The 20,441-nt window shown below is 35.5% G+C and overlaps 1 protein-coding gene across 2 annotated transcripts; it reads right to left on the bottom strand.

Moving 5' to 3' along the window:
* Nucleotides 1-95: 95 nt before the first annotated feature.
* LOC25489291 (serine/threonine-protein kinase BIK1) lies at nucleotides 96-19,732 on the bottom strand. 2 transcript variants are annotated; one of them, XM_024779191.2, is made up of 8 exons: nucleotides 19,209-19,732; nucleotides 17,342-17,537; nucleotides 2,388-2,480; nucleotides 1,707-1,981; nucleotides 1,424-1,559; nucleotides 1,166-1,308; nucleotides 963-1,071; nucleotides 96-573 (listed from the first exon to the last, which is right to left on the bottom strand). In XM_024779191.2, the coding sequence occupies exons 3-8, from the start codon at nucleotides 2,443-2,445 to the stop codon at nucleotides 275-277; spliced, it is 1,020 nt and encodes a 339-aa protein (XP_024634959.1). In that variant the 5' UTR covers nucleotides 2,446-2,480; nucleotides 17,342-17,537; nucleotides 19,209-19,732; the 3' UTR covers nucleotides 96-274. The 2 variants fall into 2 exon arrangements, with proteins under 2 accessions (XP_024634959.1, XP_013460656.2); XM_013605202.3 differs by having other exon boundaries at nucleotides 19,238-19,732.
* Nucleotides 19,733-20,441: the final 709 nt, after the last annotated feature.

Genomic DNA, 20,441 nt, shown 5'->3' with positions numbered 1-20,441 from the left:
TGTTTTATTAGGAAGCCAAATTTTTATTGTTATATTAGGAATTTATTTTGATACATTGATATTTGTGATAGATTCTATCAAGATAAACATTGCAATGAATATGATATAGGAAGCCAAATTTCTAAATATTTATTCAATAATATTAATCTTGATATTTATATGATTCTATATTCCACAAAGTAGAGAATCTGATGAATACTTATTAGGAGTGTTTTCTCCATTTAAACATATATTGAAATTGTATCATGTTCTGAACCATTGTATCATTAGAATCCTAAAGTTTTTCTAATGATCTCACCACATCATCAATATTTGGTCGATTTTTCGAACTAAAAGACAGACATTGAATTGCAATACGAGCCACCTCCATTGCTTCATGCGGCGAGTATTGGCCTTCTATATGGGAATCCATGACTTGATAGATCTTGTCTTTGTTGACGAGTAATGGCTGCGACCACACAACTAAATTATGTTCTCGTCGTGGCCTATCATAATCCCATGCACGTTTTCCTGACATAATTTCCAGGAGAAGAACCCCAAAACCGTATATATCACTCTTTTTGGTCAAGTGGCCTTCACAAAAAAGAGAAATAGAAAATATGTTATGAATACAATTGTAGTTTTTTTTTTTTTTTTTTGGCAAGTTGTAATAATCATGATATTGGCTTGAAATCTATTGGGCCATAGTGAAAGTAACACCAAAATAATAGTTAGGGAGGAAAAATGTAGCTAATGTAGATATAGTAAAGAAAACTGCAGCTGCAAAGAGAGGTAGCTTGAAGTATCTTGGAAAAATTTAAATGAAAGTCTACAAATTATTCTCAATTCTACATATATATATAATTAACTTCTATATCCAAATACTCATTCACTATGTGAAAACCATTATAATATGGTGAAATAGGTAAATGGTGTGCAACAATAACTTGTTGACACTAGCTTGAAGAAGATTGAGTTATCACCTGTCGTGGAATACTCGGGTGCTGCGTATGTGATCGGATTTAACCTTGCATAGTTGTTCGGATCATCATATTTATCCAACCCAAAATCGGATAACTTTGCATTGTGGTTCTGTTATTCACATAAAGTATTTAGAAACCAGGTCTAACTAGTATATGAACTCTTCATCTATTAAAGCTTGTAAGATCAATATGAATCCACTTACAGAATCAATCAGGATATTAGAAGTATTGAAATCTCCATGTATCACATTCACTTTTTCACTGTGAAGAAATGCAAGACCCTTTGCAGCATCAAGAGCTATCTTGATTCGCATTTTCCATGAGAGTGGCTGGAAATCAGACCCCCCTGCATCATATAAAATAGGTAGATTGAGATGAGATTTTCTACTAACTAGAAAATGAAGTCGACAAATAAAAAAACTTGAAAATAATTAATAGAAGAAGGAAAACTAATAACATACTTTTAAACAAACATTTGTCAAAACTTCCCTTGTCCAAATATTCATATACCAAAATTGGGTAGACATCCTCTAAGCAGTAACCAATCAGTCTCACAAGATTAGGATGACACAGCTTCCCCATGTTGTTGATTTTTCTCTATAATAAAATCACATCACACTAAATTATAAATATATAAAAAAGAACCATCTATTTTGCTACACAAGTTATATGAAACAGTTTTCCCAACTTCAGAATTCAACTAGTTCTCAAGCTTTGAGTAAACTTTTCAAGTAACGTACTCACCAACCATTCACTGGGTTCCTGGTGGCTCGCATTGTTAAGCTTCTTCACAGCAACAGTCAAACCAGAACCTGGTTTAGTGGGGCCTAACGTGTGCTCATCGATCCACCCCTTTACATAAAACTCATCTTCGGTCACTTGACTATCTGGAACCAAGTTCCCTGTTGCAGTTTTTAATTCCTTTAATGTGAAGCATTTCAAAGCCCATGAAGAGGTGGCATTGCTGATTAAACCAATCATAGTATCATCTTCTCTCCCATCTACCTTTGAATTCAAACCTGTCCATATCAAAATAAAACATGAATTAACTATACAATTCTCTTTTACGCTCATAATTTTGTTTTTTGAAAATGAGTCGGAGACTATAGAAGAAAAGAAATTACAGATTTAGTAACATTATTGCAATCATATAAATGAACTACATTTTTTTCCTAAGTACATTCTCGTGAAATAAGGTAACTTTTTTGCGTTGGCTGAACTAACGGTCTTCTTACCTAAATCCAAGATTTATTCTCAATAATTAAAAGTATATGAATTGTATAGAGACAAGAATGTAACAACAGATTACCCCCTCAAAAATTTAAAACAAATTTCCATACCAAGTAGCAAAATTTATTCACAAACATACACAAGATTGGTCATTAATTAAGAAATGAAAATGTGAATAACAGTGTTATTTATTACCGTTATATGAATGACTCTTCCTCTCAGTTTTGACCCTTGAGCTAATGCAGCCATCCATGCCAGTGTGTTATTGATGATGACAGATACTCTCAACTTTGTGAAGAAAACAAATGAATAGAAGAAAAGAGGTTAGAGGAGTTAAAGTAATTCTCTTTGATTAGTTTTATTATAGCGAGTTAGCAATAACTCTATACCCACATTATTTGTAATGGAATGTTAGGTGACTTAATTGTTACAGCATTGAGAAGTAAGGTTGTCCTGGTTTCCATGTTTAGAAAGTCCATTTTATTACAGCGTTGACTCACACACACACACACTCTTCTTTCCTTTTTCTTAAAGAGAAATGATATTTGTACAACAAATTTGTGACAACTTTTGTACAACTTTCTCTCTCATACTCACGCCATGGTCTTATCCTCTCTCTTCCTTTTTCTCTCTCCATTGTTTTTGACCAATAAGAAGAGAGAAAAACAAGATTGTCACTAAAGTTGTCATGGAATGGATGTACAAATATAATTGCTCTTTCTTAAAATAGAAATTTTCAAAGTCAAAATTAAAGTTGCTTCACATTATTTTCTTCTTTACATTTTTAGTCCAATAGTGTTTGACTATCTTTTGACATTTATCAAATTTAAGTAAGAAGCTCTCAATATATATGGTGAGACAAAAAGAAAGGAAAGGACGCGGTTTCTTAATTTTTTTTTCTCTCTATTTTGGATATCATTTGACCAGGAAGAAAGAAAATACATGAGAGAGAAAGAAGTATTTGAATTGAATCAATTACAATTCTAAAATAAATACAATACTACAATTGGAATTATAAAATGTTGCATAGAAATTATGAGTTAGAAGTTCCACATTGTTTAAAAAATTGGAGGTTGAACATTTTATAAGTGAGAGGATCATAAACAAATGCATTAAAATTTGACTATTATTTTTCCCATCCTATGTCTTTCCTCGCGAGCCCTATTGTTTTTTCAATTTTACCCGTGCTCTGGATTTCGTTTTTCGGATTGCATTGTTAGAATTTTGGCAAATGTTTTCGGATTTGAAAATCCGGAATAATGTTTTGTTGGAACAAAATGTGTTTCACAATGAACCTTATTAAGTTTTGATGATAACAAGGTATTAAAAATTGTCAATTGGTTATTACTAATAATTGTTCAAGTGTACAGGACCAAAGGCTACTCAAGTTATTTCAATAGGTCTTGGAAGAACAATGGAAAGAAAAAGAAATTCTGAGCATCTGAAGAAAACTGCTCCTGAAGCTAAACTGCTCCTGAAGAGATGACGTCATCAGAAGCAGAAAGTCATCAGAAGCAATATTTTCATCAGAAGCAAAAGTTTTCATCAGAAGCAATATTTTCACCAGAAGCTACATTTGATCCTTTAATCAAACTGAAGATTCAAAGTTGCTGATTCTCAATTCAGTCTTATCAAAGAAGAACGAAGAACTGAAAGGGAGGTATCAACGGATATATGGATAACACTGAGCACTTGTCTCTCATTAATAGAGTTGACAAAGTACAAGTGTACAACCACTACCTCCACTACTCTGTTTTCTGTCTACGCTACAAGACAAAACAACAGCCATGCCTGCAGAATTTGTACAACTCAAGATGGGAATGAATTTGAAGTTTATTCTTCAAAGGACTACACCCAAATCAGGCAAAGGATCACTGGTGGATAATCAAAGGATTTCAAACGACTCTTTAGACGTGCTGATTATCTCAACGTCTCTTTCACGCCTCTATATAAAGGAGTGAAGACTTGAAGATAGTAAAACAGAGATATACATAAGTTCAAAAGCGCCAAAACTCTGTCAATTTGATTCTACAAAGCACACTGAATTTCTGCACTGATTTGATACATCTTAGAAATTCAAAGTCTAGAGTCTTTTCTGTATTGTATTGTGAACACCACTGATTGTATATCAAGTGTTCAATTCAAACTCAATTCTCTGTATTTTTGTTTGATTAGAAGTCTCTTGCCTGCGTGCTTGAGCATTAGAAGTCTCTTGCTTAGTGCTTGAGCATTGGAAGACTCTTGCGTGTGTGCTTGAGCATAGTTTTGTGAAGTCTCATACTTAGAAAGTATTGAGCAGTTGTAATCTTTGTGATTATAGTGAAATCTCCTTGGAAGTGCAAGGGGGACTGGACTACTTCCGTGTTGTGGAAGGAACCAGGATAACTGCTTGTGTCTTTGTCTTTCTTTTCTCTGCTCTGTTCTTTTCCGCTGCAATCTGACTCTGATCATTTCATCAGAAGCAATCAAACTGCTTCTGAAGTTTTATCAGAAGAAGTATTTTTTAAGAGAAAAAGAAAACACAATTCAACCCCCCCTTCTTGTGTTTTTCACCCTCAATTGGTATCAGAGCTTGCTCTGTTATCACAGCACTTAACCGTGTTACAGTTCAAGATCTATTAGAAAAACATGTCTGGAGATGAGGAATCAGTTACTCCAAAATACACAAGCGTCAAGCATGACTATGATACTGCTGACAAGAAAACAGACTCTGGAAAAGCTCCAAGGTTTAATGGAGATCCAGAAGAGTTTTCTTGGTGGAAAACTAATATGTACAGCTTTATCATGGGATTAGATGAAGAGTTATGGGACATACTGGAAGATGGAGTTGATGACCTGGATTTAGATGAAGAAGGAGCTGCTATAGATAGAAAAATACATACTCCTGCTCAGAAGAAGCTTTACAAGAAGCACCACAAAATCAGAGGGATTATTGTGGCTTCTATACCTCGCACCGAATACATGAAAATGAGTGACAAATCTACTGCGAAGGCTATGTTTGCTTCTCTATGTGCAAACTTTGAAGGCAGCAAGAAAGTAAAAGAGGCTAAAGCTTTGATGCTAGTTCATCAGTATGAACTTTTCAGAATGAAGGATGATGAGAGTATAGAAGAAATGTACTCAAGATTTCAAACTTTAGTTTCTGGATTGCAAATACTGAAGAAAAGCTATGTTTCTTCTGATCATGTTAGTAAGATTTTGAGAAGCCTACCTTCAAGATGGAGACCCAAAGTAACTGCTATTGAGGAAGCTAAGGATCTAAATACTTTAAGTGTTGAAGATCTTGTTAGCTCACTCAAAGTGCATGAAATGAGTCTAAATGAGCATGAAACCTCTAAGAAGAGTAAATCCATTGCTTTACCATCTAAAGGAAAGACCTCAAAATCTTCCAAAGCCTACAAAGCCAGTGAATCTGAAGAAGAATCACCTGATGGAGATTCTGATGAAGATCAATCTGTAAAGATGGCTATGCTGTCCAACAAGCTTGAGTATCTGGCAAGGAAGCAGAAGAAATTTTTGAGCAAGAAAGGTAGCTACAAGAACTTCAAGAAAGAAGATCAGAAGGGATGCTTCAATTGTAAGAAGCCTGGTCATTTCATTGCTGATTGCCCTGATCTTCAGAAGGAGAAGTTTAAAGGCAAATCCAAGAAATCAAGCTTCAACTCCAGTAAATTCAGAAAGCAAATCAAAAAGAGTTTGATGGCAACCTGGGAAGATTTGGATAGTGAATCTGGTTCTGATAAAGAAGAAGCTGATGATGATGCTAAGGCAGCCGTTGGGTTGGTAGCAACAGTATCATCAGAAGCAGTATCAGAAGCTGAATCAGATTCAGAAGATGAAAATGAGGTATATTCCAAAATCCCTAGACAAGAACTTGTTGATTCTCTAAAAGAACTTTTATCACTGTTTGAACACAGAACCAATGAGTTGACAGATTTAAAAGAAAAATATGTTGATTTGATGAAACAACAAAAGTCAACTCTATTGGAACTGAAAGCTTCTGAAGAAGAACTCAAAGGGTTTAACCTCATATCAGCAACATATGAAGATAGACTCAAGAGTCTTTGTCAGAAGCTACAAGAAAAATGTGATAAAGGTTCAGGCAATAAACATGAGATTGCCTTGGATGATTTTATTATGGCTGGAATAGACAGAAGCAAAGTTGCTTCTATGATCTACAGCACATACAAGAACAAAGGCAAAGGGATTGGATATTCTGAGGAGAAATCCAAAGAATACAGTCTCAAGAGCTACTGTGATTGTATCAAGGATGGATTGAAATCCACCTTTGTGCCTGAAGGTACAAATGCTAAAACTGCTGTTCAGTCAAAACCTGAAGCTTCAGGTTCACAGGCTAAGATCACATCAAAGCCAGAGAATCTTAAGATCAAGGTAATGACAAAATCTGATCCTAAGAGTCAAAAGATTAAAATTCTGAAAAGATCAGAACCTGTTCATCAGAATCTGATTAAACCAGAATCTAAAATTCCAAAACAAAAGGATCAGAAGAACAAAGCAGCTACTGCTTCTGAGAAAACAATACCAAAAGGTGTCAAACCTAAAGTATTGAATGATCAGAAGCCACTCAGCATTCACCCTAAGGTACAAGGGAGGAAAAGTAAAACCTCCAAAGCTAACCCAAAAGGACCCATGAAGATATGGGTACCTAAATCTGAATTGGCCAAAAATGCAGGTGTGCTTAAGGGCAAGAGAGAAACAAAGGTCATGGTACCTAGACAGCGGATGTTCAAGGCACATGACTGGAGAGAAAGCTTTGTTCCTTACCCTTACAATGAAAGATGGAGGAGAAGTGAAGTTTGGTGGCAACCAAACTGGAAAGATCATTGGTACAGGTACTATTGGTAATTCCTCCATCTCAATTAATAATGTGTGGCTAGTAGATGGTCTGAAGCATAACCTATTGAGCATAAGTCAATTTTGTGACAATGGGTATGATGTAACGTTCAGTAAGACCAACTGCACACTAGTTAACAAGGATGACAAATCCATTACATTCAAGGGAAAGAGAGTTGAGAATGTCTATAAAATAAATTTCTCTGATCTGGCTGATCAGAAGGTAGTTTGCCTTCTGTCAATGAATGATAAAAAATGGGTATGGCATAAAAGGTTGGGACATGCTAATTGGAGATTAATTTCTAAAATTAGCAAGTTACAACTGGTCAAAGGATTGCCTAACATTGATTATCATTCAGATGCACTTTGTGGTGCATGTCAGAAAGGGAAAATTGTGAAAAGTTCGTTCAAATCTAAAGACATTGTATCAACCTCCAGACCCTTAGAATTACTCCATATTGATCTTTTTGGTCCAGTTAACACTGCATCCTTATATGGAAGTAAATATGGATTAGTCATTGTTGATGATTACAGCAGATGGACTTGGGTAAAATTCATTAAAAGTAAAGACTATGCATGTGAAGTGTTTAGCAGCTTCTGCACTCAAATACAATCTGAAAAAGAATTGAAAATTTTGAAAGTCAGAAGTGATCATGGTGGAGAATTTGAAAATGAGCCATTTGAACTTTTTTGTGAAAAACATGGGATTCTCCATGAGTTTTCTTCTCCTAGAACTCCACAACAAAATGGGGTTGTAGAGAGAAAGAACAGAACCTTACAAGAAATGGCCAGAACCATGATCCATGAAAACAACTTAGCTAAACATTTTTGGGCAGAAGCAGTCAATACTTCATGTTATATTCAAAATAGGATCTATATCAGACCTATGTTGGAGAAAACAGCATATGAACTCTTTAAAGGAAGAAGACCCAATATCTCTTACTTTCATCAGTTTGGATGTACCTGTTACATCTTAAACACTAAAGACTATCTGAAGAAATTTGATGCCAAGGCTCAAAGAGGAATCTTTTTAGGTTACTCTGAAAGGTCAAAGGCATACAGAGTGTATAATTCAGAAACACAATGTGTTGAAGAATCTATGCATGTAAAATTTGATGATAGAGAGCCTGGAAGTAAAACTTCAGAGCAAAGTGAAAGTAATGCAGGTACAACTGATTCTGAAGATGCATCAGAATCTGATCAACCTTCTGATTCTGAAAAGTATACAGAAGTTGAATCTAGTCCAGAAGCTGAAATCACTCCAGAAGCTGAGTCTAATTCAGAAGCAGAACCTAGCTCAAAAGTACAGAATGAAATTGCTTCTGAGGACTTTCAAGATAACACTCAGCAGGTTATTCAACCTAAATTCAAGCACAAATCTTCACATCCTGAGGAGTTAATCATTGGAAGCAAAGATAGTCCTAGAAGAACAAGATCACATTTTAGACAAGAAGAGTCTTTAATAGGACTGCTTTCAATAATTGAGCCCAAAACTGTTGAAGAAGCTCTCTCAGATGATGGATGGATATTAGCTATGCAAGAAGAGCTAAATCAATTCCAAAGGAATGATGTGTGGGATCTGGTACCCAAACCTTCTCAGAAGAACATTATTGGAACAAAATGGGTATTCAGAAACAAGCTGAATGAACAAGGAGAAGTAACCAGAAACAAAGCCAGACTTGTTGCTCAAGGCTACAGTCAACAAGAAGGCATTGATTACACTGAAACATTTGCTCCAGTTGCAAGATTGGAAGCAATCAGGTTACTTCTATCCTACGCAATTAATCATGGCATAATATTATATCAAATGGATGTCAAAAGTGCCTTTCTTAATGGTGTCATTGAAGAAGAAGTGTATGTTAAACAACCTCCTGGGTTTGAGGATCTTAAGCATCCTGACCATGTTTATAAACTTAAGAAATCACTATATGGCTTGAAACAAGCTCCCAGAGCTTGGTATGATAGACTAAGTAATTTCTTAATTAAAAATGATTTTGAAAGAGGACAAGTTGACACAACACTCTTCAGAAGGACTCTTAAGAAAGATATTTTGATTGTGCAAATATATGTTGATGATATAATATTTGGTTCTACTAATGCATCTCTTTGCAAAGAATTTTCTAAGTTAATGCAGGATGAATTTGAAATGAGTATGATGGGAGAATTGAAATTCTTTCTGGGAATTCAAATCAACCAAAGTAAAGAAGGAGTATATGTTCATCAAACAAAATATACAAAGGAGCTTCTGAAGAAGTTCAAGCTAGAAGACTGTAAAATGATGAACACTCCAATGCATCCAACCTGCACCTTAAGCAAAGAAGATACTGGAACAGTAGTAGACCAGAAGCTTTACAGAGGTATGATTGGTTCTCTGTTATACCTCACTGCATCTAGACCTGATATTTTATTCAGTGTATGCTTGTGTGCAAGATTTCAATCAGATCCTAGAGAATCTCATTTAACTGCAGTTAAGAGAATCTTCAGGTATCTGAAAGGAACAACTAATCTTGGACTCCTGTATAGGAAATCCCTAGATTATAAGTTGATTGGATTCTGTGATGCTGATTATGCTGGTGATAGGATTGAAAGAAAATCAACCAGTGGAAATTGTCAATTCCTGGGAGAGAATCTGATATCCTGGGCAAGCAAAAGACAAGCAACTATTGCTATGTCTACAGCGGAAGCAGAGTACATTTCAGCTGCAAGTTGTTGCACACAACTACTTTGGATGAAACATCAGTTGGAAGACTATCAGATCAATGCTAACAGTATTCCCATTTATTGTGATAATACTGCTGCTATTTGTTTGTCAAAGAATCCAATTCTACATTCAAGAGCCAAGCATATTGAAATCAAACACCATTTTATCAGAGACTATGTTCAAAAAGGAATTTTAGATATACAATTCATTGATACTGAACATCAATGGGCTGACATATTTACAAAACCTTTGTCTGTTGAAAGATTTGATTTTATTAAGAAAAATTTGAACATGCATTTTGTGTCTGATTGAAAAATTGCTTGCCTCTGAATAAGAAGTTTGGTTCTGAAGTTTATTCAGAAGCATTTTGGTTCATCAGAAGCTCTTAATTGAGGTTCTGAGGAAAATGTGCTTCTGAAGATGACGTCAGCACTAAAACTTCAGAAGTGTTATTCTTTGCTTCTGAATAGCTTGGTTAGTGGGAACGGTGGAAGTTACTTTATGTAACAGCTGTCTCATTACCCAAAAGGTAGTTTTCTGAAGAGTCTCTGACGTGGTTTATTTGTATTGGAGTATAACAAAAAGGGCAATGATGTTTTATTCGCTTTTTAACATACTTACACGCGCCCCCAATTTGTCATTAATGCTGTGTTTGTTTGTCCCCTCTGAATTACAAACGTTTTAATAAAAACACTAAGTCATTTCACACACTTCTCACTTCACAACAAACACTTTCTATTTTCTTCTCAACCCTCTGCGAACGTAAGCGCATTCTCTCAACCTCTCAAAAACTCTTTAGAACCCTAAAACCACTTCATATCAATGGCATCTTCAAGTTCTGCCGGTGGTTCTTCATCGAATATGGATATAGATACTCCTGCTTATGAAATCAAAGGAAGAACTATGTCTATTGAGGAATGGGAGCTAATCATTCAAGCGGAAAATCCTGTGGATTTCACTTCTCTAACTCATCATGGATGCGACTTGGTAAGATTCTACAAGAAGCAGAAGCTAATGAGTTACTTCAGTCTTCTCAACGGTCCTACTTATGAAGTGCTTGTCAGACAATTCTGGGTAAGAGCTTCAGTGTTTGACAAAGTTGCTGCTAAACAGGAAGAAGCTCAGATGATTCTGGTTGATCCTACTTTGGAGGGAAAAACCAGAGAAGAAATGGGTCTACTCGCCTTCACTGGGACTGAGATTAGATCAAACGTCATGGGGATTCCTGTAACAATCAATGAGCATGTGATTGCTCAAGCCATGAGAAGGGATGCTTCTGGGACATACGATGGAGAAGAAATTCCTAACCCCAGAACAAGCCCATGGAAGGAGATAGTAAACAACACTATCTACGGATCAAAGGATGCTAAGCCTTACAGCACCTTAAGCATGGAAAAGAAAATGCTGCTAAAGATCCAAAATGAAAACATTTTTCCCAAAGGTGGAGGAAATGATCAACCTTCACTTGGTCACAAAGTCTTTCTGCATCACACCATCTCTCAGGAAACAACAATGAATGCTCCCAAGTATATGTTTAAATACATGATCAAGGAACTCAAGAAGAGCCAGATGGAGAACAGGAAGTTTGTTCCCTATGGAAGGCTGCTCTCCATAATCTTTCAAGAAGGAGGACTCCTAAGTGCCCTGAAAGACGTGGGTATTTATGATAATCAGAAGCTGGGAGCAGTCACAGGAAAAATAATCAATGGGGCAACTCTAGTCAAGATGAGGCTGATTTCAACATGCAGGAAACTAGATACAGATATGCATGAATCTGATGTCATATCTGATCTAGTCACTCATCACATCCCTATCTGCAAGAAAGATCCCCTGGATGTGCAGAGGGCCTACATCTTAGACTACTACAAGAGCTACAACAAGAAAATCAGCCTGAAAGATATCCCAGAAGAAATGTATGGTGGTGATCTGCCTGTGGCCAAAGGCAGAAACTCTAAAAAGAAGCAGATCACCAAGGAAGAATACCTTGCTGAAGATGCTACTGAGGTGGGTGCTCAGAAGCATAAGAAAGCTAAGAAGGAAAAATCTGCTATGTCCACCATTCTTGAGGAAGTGGAGGATTTGGATGATGTCCCTCTTATCAGAAAAAGGACAAGGAGTACTCAAGAAACAGCAGAACAGCCTGCTTCTGAACAAGCTGGTTCTGAACAAGCTGCTTCTGATCAAGCTGCTTCTGAAAAGCCTCCAAGTCCCAAAAATAAAAGAGAAGCTGCTCTTCAGACCATCAAAAGGAAGAGGTCTAATTTAACAAGAAATCTGAAGACAGGTGAAGGAAGAAGGGCACAAATGTTGGAAGAACTGGAAGAGAACTGGGATGAAGACTCAAGCCCTAAGAAAGCAAAAAGGACTGCAACTTCTGAGCCCATAGTCATGCCCAGCTTCGAAATGACTGCAGAAATGGAGCAGTATACTAGGGAGGTTGCTGCATCCAAGATAGCAGAGAAGAAAAGGATGAAGATTTTGTATGAAGAAGAAAGGGATGAACGTCTCAAGGCTGCAGGGTATGTGCCTACTCCTGACATTGCTGCTTTAGCATCGGAGTTAGAAACTGTTAAGTATGGAGCAACTCTGCTTTCTCAAGCCTTGAAGAATAAGCAAGCTTCAGGAGCAACTTCATCAGAACCAGCTTCAGAAGCTCCAGAAGTAGTTCATCCAGAAGCTCAGTCTTCAGGTAATCCATCTAATGCTCCAACTAATACTCAGATTCCATCTCTACCCTCTTCACCCTCTTCATCATCAACAGAATCAGATGACAAACCCCTTAGCCAACACATAGACAAGCTTCTTAAAACCAAACCTACCAAACTAACAGATTTAGGAACACTTGACTGGGAGCAAACTCAAATAGAATTTTCTAAGAATAGAATTAAACTTTGTGAGAAATTCAATTTGCCTCCTACTCATCCACTCTATCCAGATAATCCTGAACCTGTTAGTGTACAACAACCTCAACCCAACCCAGAACCTACAACAAACTCACCACATAACTCAACCACACAAAAAGCCTCTGAAGTAGCTTCAGATGCAACTACTTCAGAAACTCCCCAACACCAAGAATCCTCAACCCTTCACAACTTAGAAAAACATCTAGGTGGTGAAATGCAACCAACACCCACTAAGGCCTCTAAGACAGTTCCTGAAAAGACTGTTTTGGAAACCCAAACAGAAACCCAAACCATCCCTGAGCAAACTGTTCAGGAGCAAACTGCCTCTGAACAAGTTGCTTCTGACCAAACAGCTCCTGACCATCAAACAATACCCTCTGACCATCAAACAACAGAACAACAACAACCAGACTCACCCACTATAATAGACTTAACCTCTGACCAACCAACCACATCAAATACAACTCAAACTGAACCTTCACCCATCCCTGACCATATCCTAGAGTCTGAGTATATAGAGGAACAGCTGATCAGACTTAGTGATGAGATTCAGGCACTGATTCTTCGCAGAACAGTTCCTGCACCTCCTATTCACTATTATGATCAGTGGATAGATCTTCAGAAGAGCTTTGATGAGTTGCTGGATCAACTCAGAACCAAATGTGTGTCATCTCACTCTGCAATGCTGAAGAAGCTTTTGGATGATATGCATGAAGCAGCTAAGGACAAAGAGCTGAATTATGTACCTCTTCTGGACATCACTCCTTTCTATCCTGAAGAAGAGTATATCACAAGAGCTGCAAGAATTCATGCTGGGCCCAACCTTAGTATCTCTTAGAACAGCTGTATAAGCAAGCCCAACCTTAGTTGCACACCCAACTCTAGCTTGTTTTTACTTTTGTTCTGTGTAGTCTTATCTTTGTACCTTAACCTTCATTTATAAATATTATCATTGTTTCTGAAATATTATGTTCTATTTTTTTTAACTCTAATGATATTTATTGATTTTAATGTCATATGCTCTGATACTTCTTGCTCTGATACTTATTATGTTTTTATTTGGTTATATGCTCTGCTACTCTGTCTTTTGTTCTTATTCTTTTTTGTTGATGACAAAAGGGGGAGTAAATGTATAGTATTTTTAAGGCACTGAGCCCTGCTATAACCACTTCTAAATTTCTTTTAAATACTTCTGATTTGATTTTATAAGTATTTTATTGAAATTTAATTAATAAGAATAGAACTTAGGGGGAGCTTACAAACCTCACCTTAAAGAACTATTAGACTCAGGGGGAGCTTACAAACCTCTGTCCCAGTAGTCAACTTATTAATTAGATCAACAACAATTGAACATTTTAAATACTATTGTTTGTCATCATCAAAAAGGGGGAGATTGTTGGAACAAAATGTGTTTCACAATGAACCTTATTAAGTTTTGATGATAACAAGGTATTAAAAATTGTCAATTGGTTATTACTAATAATTGTTCAAGTGTACAGGACCAAAGGCTACTCAAGTTATTTCAATAGGTCTTGGAAGAACAATGGAAAGAAAAAGAAATTCTGAGCATCTGAAGAAAACTGCTCCTGAAGCTAAACTGCTCCTGAAGCTAAACTGCTCCTGAAGAGATGACGTCATCAGAAGCAGAAAGTCATCAGAAGCAATATTTTCATCAGAAGCAAAAGTTTTCATCAGAAGCAATATTTTCACCAGAAGCTACATTTGATCCTTTAATCAAACTGAAGATTCAAAGTTGCTGATTCTCAATTCAGTCTTATCAAAGAAGAACGAAGAACTGAAAGGGAGGTATCAACGGATATATGGATAACACTGAGCACTTGTCTCTCATTAATAGAGTTGACAAAGTACAAGTGTACAACCACTACCTCCACTACTCTGTTTTCTGTCTACGCTACAAGACAAAACAACAGCCATGCCTGCAGAATTTGTACAACTCAAGATGGGAATGAATTTGAAGTTTATTCTTCAAAGGACTACACCCAAATCAGGCAAAGGATCACTGGTGGATAATCAAAGGATTTCAAACGACTCTTTAGACGTGCTGATTATCTCAACGTCTCTTTCACGCCTCTATATAAAGGAGTGAAGACTTGAAGATAGTAAAACAGAGATATACATAAGTTCAAAAGCGCCAAAACTCTGTCAATTTGATTCTACAAAGCACACTGAATTTCTGCACTGATTTGATACATCTTAGAAATTCAAAGTCTAGAGTCTTTTCTGTATTGTATTGTGAACACCACTGATTGTATATCAAGTGTTCAATTCAAACTCAATTCTCTGTATTTTTGTTTGATTAGAAGTCTCTTGCCTGCGTGCTTGAGCATTAGAAGTCTCTTGCTTAGTGCTTGAGCATTGGAAGACTCTTGCGTGTGTGCTTGAGCATAGTTTTGTGAAGTCTCATACTTAGAAAGTATTGAGCAGTTGTAATCTTTGTGATTATAGTGAAATCTCCTTGGAAGTGCAAGGGGGACTGGACTACTTCCGTGTTGTGGAAGGAACCAGGATAACTGCTTGTGTCTTTGTCTTTCTTTTCTCTGCTCTGTTCTTTTCCGCTGCAATCTGACTCTGATCATTTCATCAGAAGCAATCAAACTGCTTCTGAAGTTTTATCAGAAGAAGTATTTTTTAAGAGAAAAAGAAAACACAATTCAACCCCCCCCCTTCTTGTGTTTTTCACCCTCATGTTTTACCAGAACTTTTGCAATTTTAATCTTCAAAATTCGTAAAATAAAACGCAAATAAAATTAAAAAAAAAACATAAATAAAAAGACACAAACATAAAAACAACTGATTTTATTAATATATGAACAATACATTACAATAATTTTCAAGTTTTTTAAGCTTATTACATAAGATCCTAAATCTATTTTTACTCTTAACTTATTACATAAGCAATACACCGGCTCTAGCCACCGGTGGAGAGGAAAGAAGGGGGGAGGAAAGAAGATGGAGGGGAAGATGAAACCAATGCTGCCTGATAGGACATACCAGTAGCTTTGGTGTTGGTGGGGAGACAGAGGGGGCATAGGGGGGCCTCTAGGGAACAAGAGACCATGATGGTCAACATGACACCCAGGTAAACCAACCTCACACCCAGACTGAAAGAGGCCTCTTTCTATGAAAGACCAACGATGGAAACACACGTTGTAGAGGAGAAGAGGAGAAAGAAGAAGGTGTGCAAATGTTTGAGGAAATGAACCATATTTATAGGGGAGGGGGCTTAAAATAATGAGGGGAAGCCATCAATACCGGTCAAAAAACGTGTAGAAACACGTTTTTCAACTTGATCATCGTCCAAAACATTTGAAAAACGTTTTCTTTGTGGTGCAGACCACCGGCCAAAAGTTTATGGTGTAATCCAGAATATATAATCCGGAATACACATATATTCCGGAATATATATTCCGGAAACATACGATGTTGGGATGAACAAATGGAAACTTGAGACTTTGAGTATGGTGAGGGTTGATTACGAAATCCGGATTTGCCTAGGGCGTATGTGTGTTCCGAAAAACGAAATCCGGAATACCTCAGCATAGGATTCTTTTGTATGGACCACATTGCACCAAGAGTTTATGTGGTCCACAACATCCAATGACCTCTATAAATACATCATCTCCGGTTTTCAGCTTCAATACCATCAAAACACACAAACACACCAAAGAAAACCATGCAAATTTTTGTCATTAAGCTGAGGATCTTTCTCATACAGTCGCAAATAGATGAGTTAGCTCTCTATTTGACTGCATGATGAAGATCCTCAACATGCTGTCAAAAATACAAACAACCACACCAAAGAGACCAGACCAAATTTTTGTCATTGTGCTGAGGATTTTTCTCATGCTGTTTTAAATATATAGATCTCTATATAACAACATGATGAAGATCCTCAGCATGCTGTCAAAAATATATAGATACTCCTTGATGCCTCCTTGATACATAGATTAACTCAAAAATATCAAGAGGTTTCTATGAGTTCGATCCTTCTGCCTACCAGATGAATATGTCATTTGGCAAGGCAGCAAGATCGAACTCAAAGAAATCCTCTTGAAAACACCTGCACGAAAGATTCAACATTTATGTTATTATGGTTTTTTTTCAACTGTTTATTTGTCTTATGTTTATTCTATTTATGTTATGTACCTTTGTTCTATTTTTTTCCAAAGCATTTGCAACGAAAACAATCCAAACAAAAGGGTTTGATGCAGTTCGGACTTTAAAATCCAGAATAGCTTCATGCATTCCAGATTATAAAATCCGGAAACCCTCAGTAACATTTTGGCCGGTGACGTTTCACTAAAGATTATGCCGGTTAGTGGAGTTTTAATACGTTTTTTTGGACGGGTTTTGAATGAAAAACAAGTTTTTCTTGACTTCCAAATTACCTATGAGTTGTTTTAGGCTATAAAAAGGCTTGGATCTTCAACATTTTCTAAGCAGTAACCAATCAGTCTCACAAGATTAGGATGACTCAGCTGCCCCATGTTGTTGATTTTTCTCTATAATAAAATCACATCAAACTAAATTATAAATATCTAAAAAAGAACCATCTATTTTGCTACAGAAGTTATATGAAACAATTTTCCAAAAATAATTTGATATTTTCCCAACTTCAGAATTCAACTAGTTCTCAAGCTTTTGGTAAAATTTTCGAGTAACATACTCACCAACCATTCACTGGGTTCCTGGTGGCTCACATGGTTAAGCTTCTTCACAGCAATTGTAAAACCAGATTATCTGGAATTAAGTTCCTTGTCGCGGTTTTTAATTCCTTTAACTTGAAGCACTTCAAAGTCCTAAAAGTCCTAGTTAAACCATTCATCGAAATATCATCTTGTCTCCCATCAACATTTGAATCGAAACCTGTCCATGTCAAGATGAGAAGTTCCCCTCTAATTCCAAAAATAAAGATTACTTTGTTTTTTGTTTTGAGAGAAATGCATGAATCACATATTAGATGGATCATTAAAAAATGAAAATGACAATGTTATTACAAAGCAGCAAAAAAATTTCACAAAAATACACAAGATGGATCATTAAGAAAGGAAAATGTGAATAACAATGTTATTTATATATATAGAGCTGTGAATAGCAAGTTAGTAAAAACTGAAATTTTAATTTTAACTAATTGAAACTAACCACATTGGTTATAAATAAGGTCTTTGAAATAAAAGGTAAGAAAAGCAAGTATGCAAGTCTTGAAGGAAATAATTGAATATTTGACCGAATTGGTACTTTAGTGTATTATTATGACAAAGTTGAAGGAAATAGAAAGACCTATTATATCTATATATACTCTACTGTCTAACTATATATACATACACAATTGAAGAAACTTTTGGCGGGTGTGTTTCAAATTGACTCACACACTCTTCTTCCCTTTTTCTTAAAATGGAAATTTTCAAAGTCAAGTTGCTTACATCACATTATTTTCTTCTCTACATTTTTAGCTCAGTGGTGTTTGCTAGCTCAATATATATGGTGAGAGAAAAAGAAAGGTAAAAACTCGGTTTCTAATTTTTTTTCTCTTTATTTTGGATATGATTTGACCAGTAAGAAAGAAAATACATGAGAGGGAAATGAGTATTTTAATTGAATCAATTACTGTTCTAAAAGAACTCCATTTTAGAACTCCAATTGGAAGTATAAAATGTTAGTGTAAAAAATGTAAGTTAGAAGTTTCACATTTTTTGAAAAAGTGGGGGTTAGACATTTTATAAGTTAAAGGACTATAAATCAATGCATTAAGGTTTTTGGTATAAATGTGATGTTCTACTAACTTACATGATTGTTTTAGGTCCAGTGTGAATGATCGACTAAGCTACTCTTATGACCCAACAAATACATAATATGCTTTTTCAAATTTAGATGCCACGAGATTAGACATACTTGTTAGTGTGTAGGCACATGGGAGCACAAAGAGTTTGGACAAAAGCTTTTTGAACAACCAAGGCAGAAAGCATATATAAAAAAGTGAGAGTAGAAAGGACAATGGTAATTGTGCATATACCAAATGATTCTACCATCAATTATAGGTTTAAATATAGTTTTGGTTCTTTATTTTTGCAAAACTGTAATTTTGGTCCCTCTATTTTTAATTACACAATTTTGGTCCCTTTATTTTGGTAAATCCGAAATTTTGATCTCTCTATTTTTAATCTTGCAATTTTGGTCCCTTTATTTTTACAAAATCTCAATTTTTAGTCCTCTATTTCATAATTAAAAATAGGAGAACCAAAATTTTTGTTTTGCATCCTTCAATTTTTTTTTATTGTTTTGCCAAAATAGAGGACCTAAATTACGCAATTAGAAATAAGGGACTACAAATTACGGTTTTGCCAAAATAAAGTCTAAAACTGCATTTAGACACATACTACATCACACTCTAACGAAATTACTTCCTAACGATACATTAAAGATATGCTGATGATTTATAAAATGAACAAAGATAATCTTAGATCTTGAAATAAAAAATAAATAAAAAATCACTGTATAATATTGATGAGCTTCAAAATTGAGTCAATGTTTACTAACCGATTAGAGAAGATGCAGCCATGACTCACCTCTCATTAAACGAGTTGGGCCGAGCTAAGCTTTAAATAGGCTAGACCGTAAGCCCTGTCAGGCAGCCTCACCTATTCCCACCCTAATGGTGAGTACAATGTGCACATAACTTGCTATATTGGTTGATAAGGGAATTCACAATGATGTCCAATAACCATGGTACAATACATGTCCGTATACAGCAGAAAAATAGTATCCAGGCATTGCAAAATTTGAACTTGTGGCATCACATCCAAACTCTATGAGTACAGGAGATGAGTATAACGCGGATGTGTAAAATGCTCACTTTAAAGGATGAATTTGTTAGAATTAAAAAATGTAGATGTGTGATGAAACACTTTAAATATTTCAGTATTTTGTACGCATCCGGATACTACAATCCGAAGTGTAAAATGTTCGCTATAATTTTTTTAGATTTTTGTACACATTTTGATCCTACAATCTGGATAAAATACTCACTTTAAAGTTTTTAGGATTTACACACACAATCAGTAGGTATATGTTGGGTTTCTAAAATGCTCACATTAAATTTTCAAGATTTTTACACATCCAATTTTCCTACAATTGGGACAAATTCCATCCAATTTTGGTAATCTAGGTAATCCAATGAGGGTAAAAAATAGTAAAAAAATTAATATTAAGGGCTTTTAAGAACCTGAAGAGGGAGGGGTAAAAGTAGTTTTTTATATCGGTTGTTTCTTAAAGGTTGGGTAATGGGTATAGATATGACTTTTGGTGTACATAAGGGGCATATCCTCCGATGAAACAATCAAACTATAAAAGAAGATCAAAATTTGTATCACCAATAATAATAGTACAAATGAATGACAACAAAAAAATAAAATAAAAAATAGTGAATACCACGGTATTTTAAAATTTTATTTGATATGTACTCAATATCAAAATATTTAATGTCGTGTTATTTTTATATTTAATTATTGGGCAATGCTAACTTGTGTCCCGGACACTGGATAAGGAACAATAAATAAATGGATCTCATTTGATTTACCTTAATTAAAGTGTAAAATATTTCAACTAATTAAAATTAATAAATGATATATTCAATATCTCTCATCATCAATACCATATTCAATCTTCTTTTGTTTTTTTTTATCTTTCAAAAAATAAAATATTCAATCTTTTATGGAAAATGCTAAATATCAAGAATGATTTTATAAGAAAGATTCAAGAATGACATGGCAC

The sequence above is a fragment of the Medicago truncatula genome, chromosome 3, assembly GCF_003473485.1.
Source record: "Medicago truncatula cultivar Jemalong A17 chromosome 3, MtrunA17r5.0-ANR, whole genome shotgun sequence".
In the NCBI taxonomy this organism is placed as follows: domain Eukaryota; kingdom Viridiplantae; phylum Streptophyta; class Magnoliopsida; order Fabales; family Fabaceae; genus Medicago; species Medicago truncatula.
This window is presented reverse-complemented; position numbering and strand designations above follow the sequence as displayed.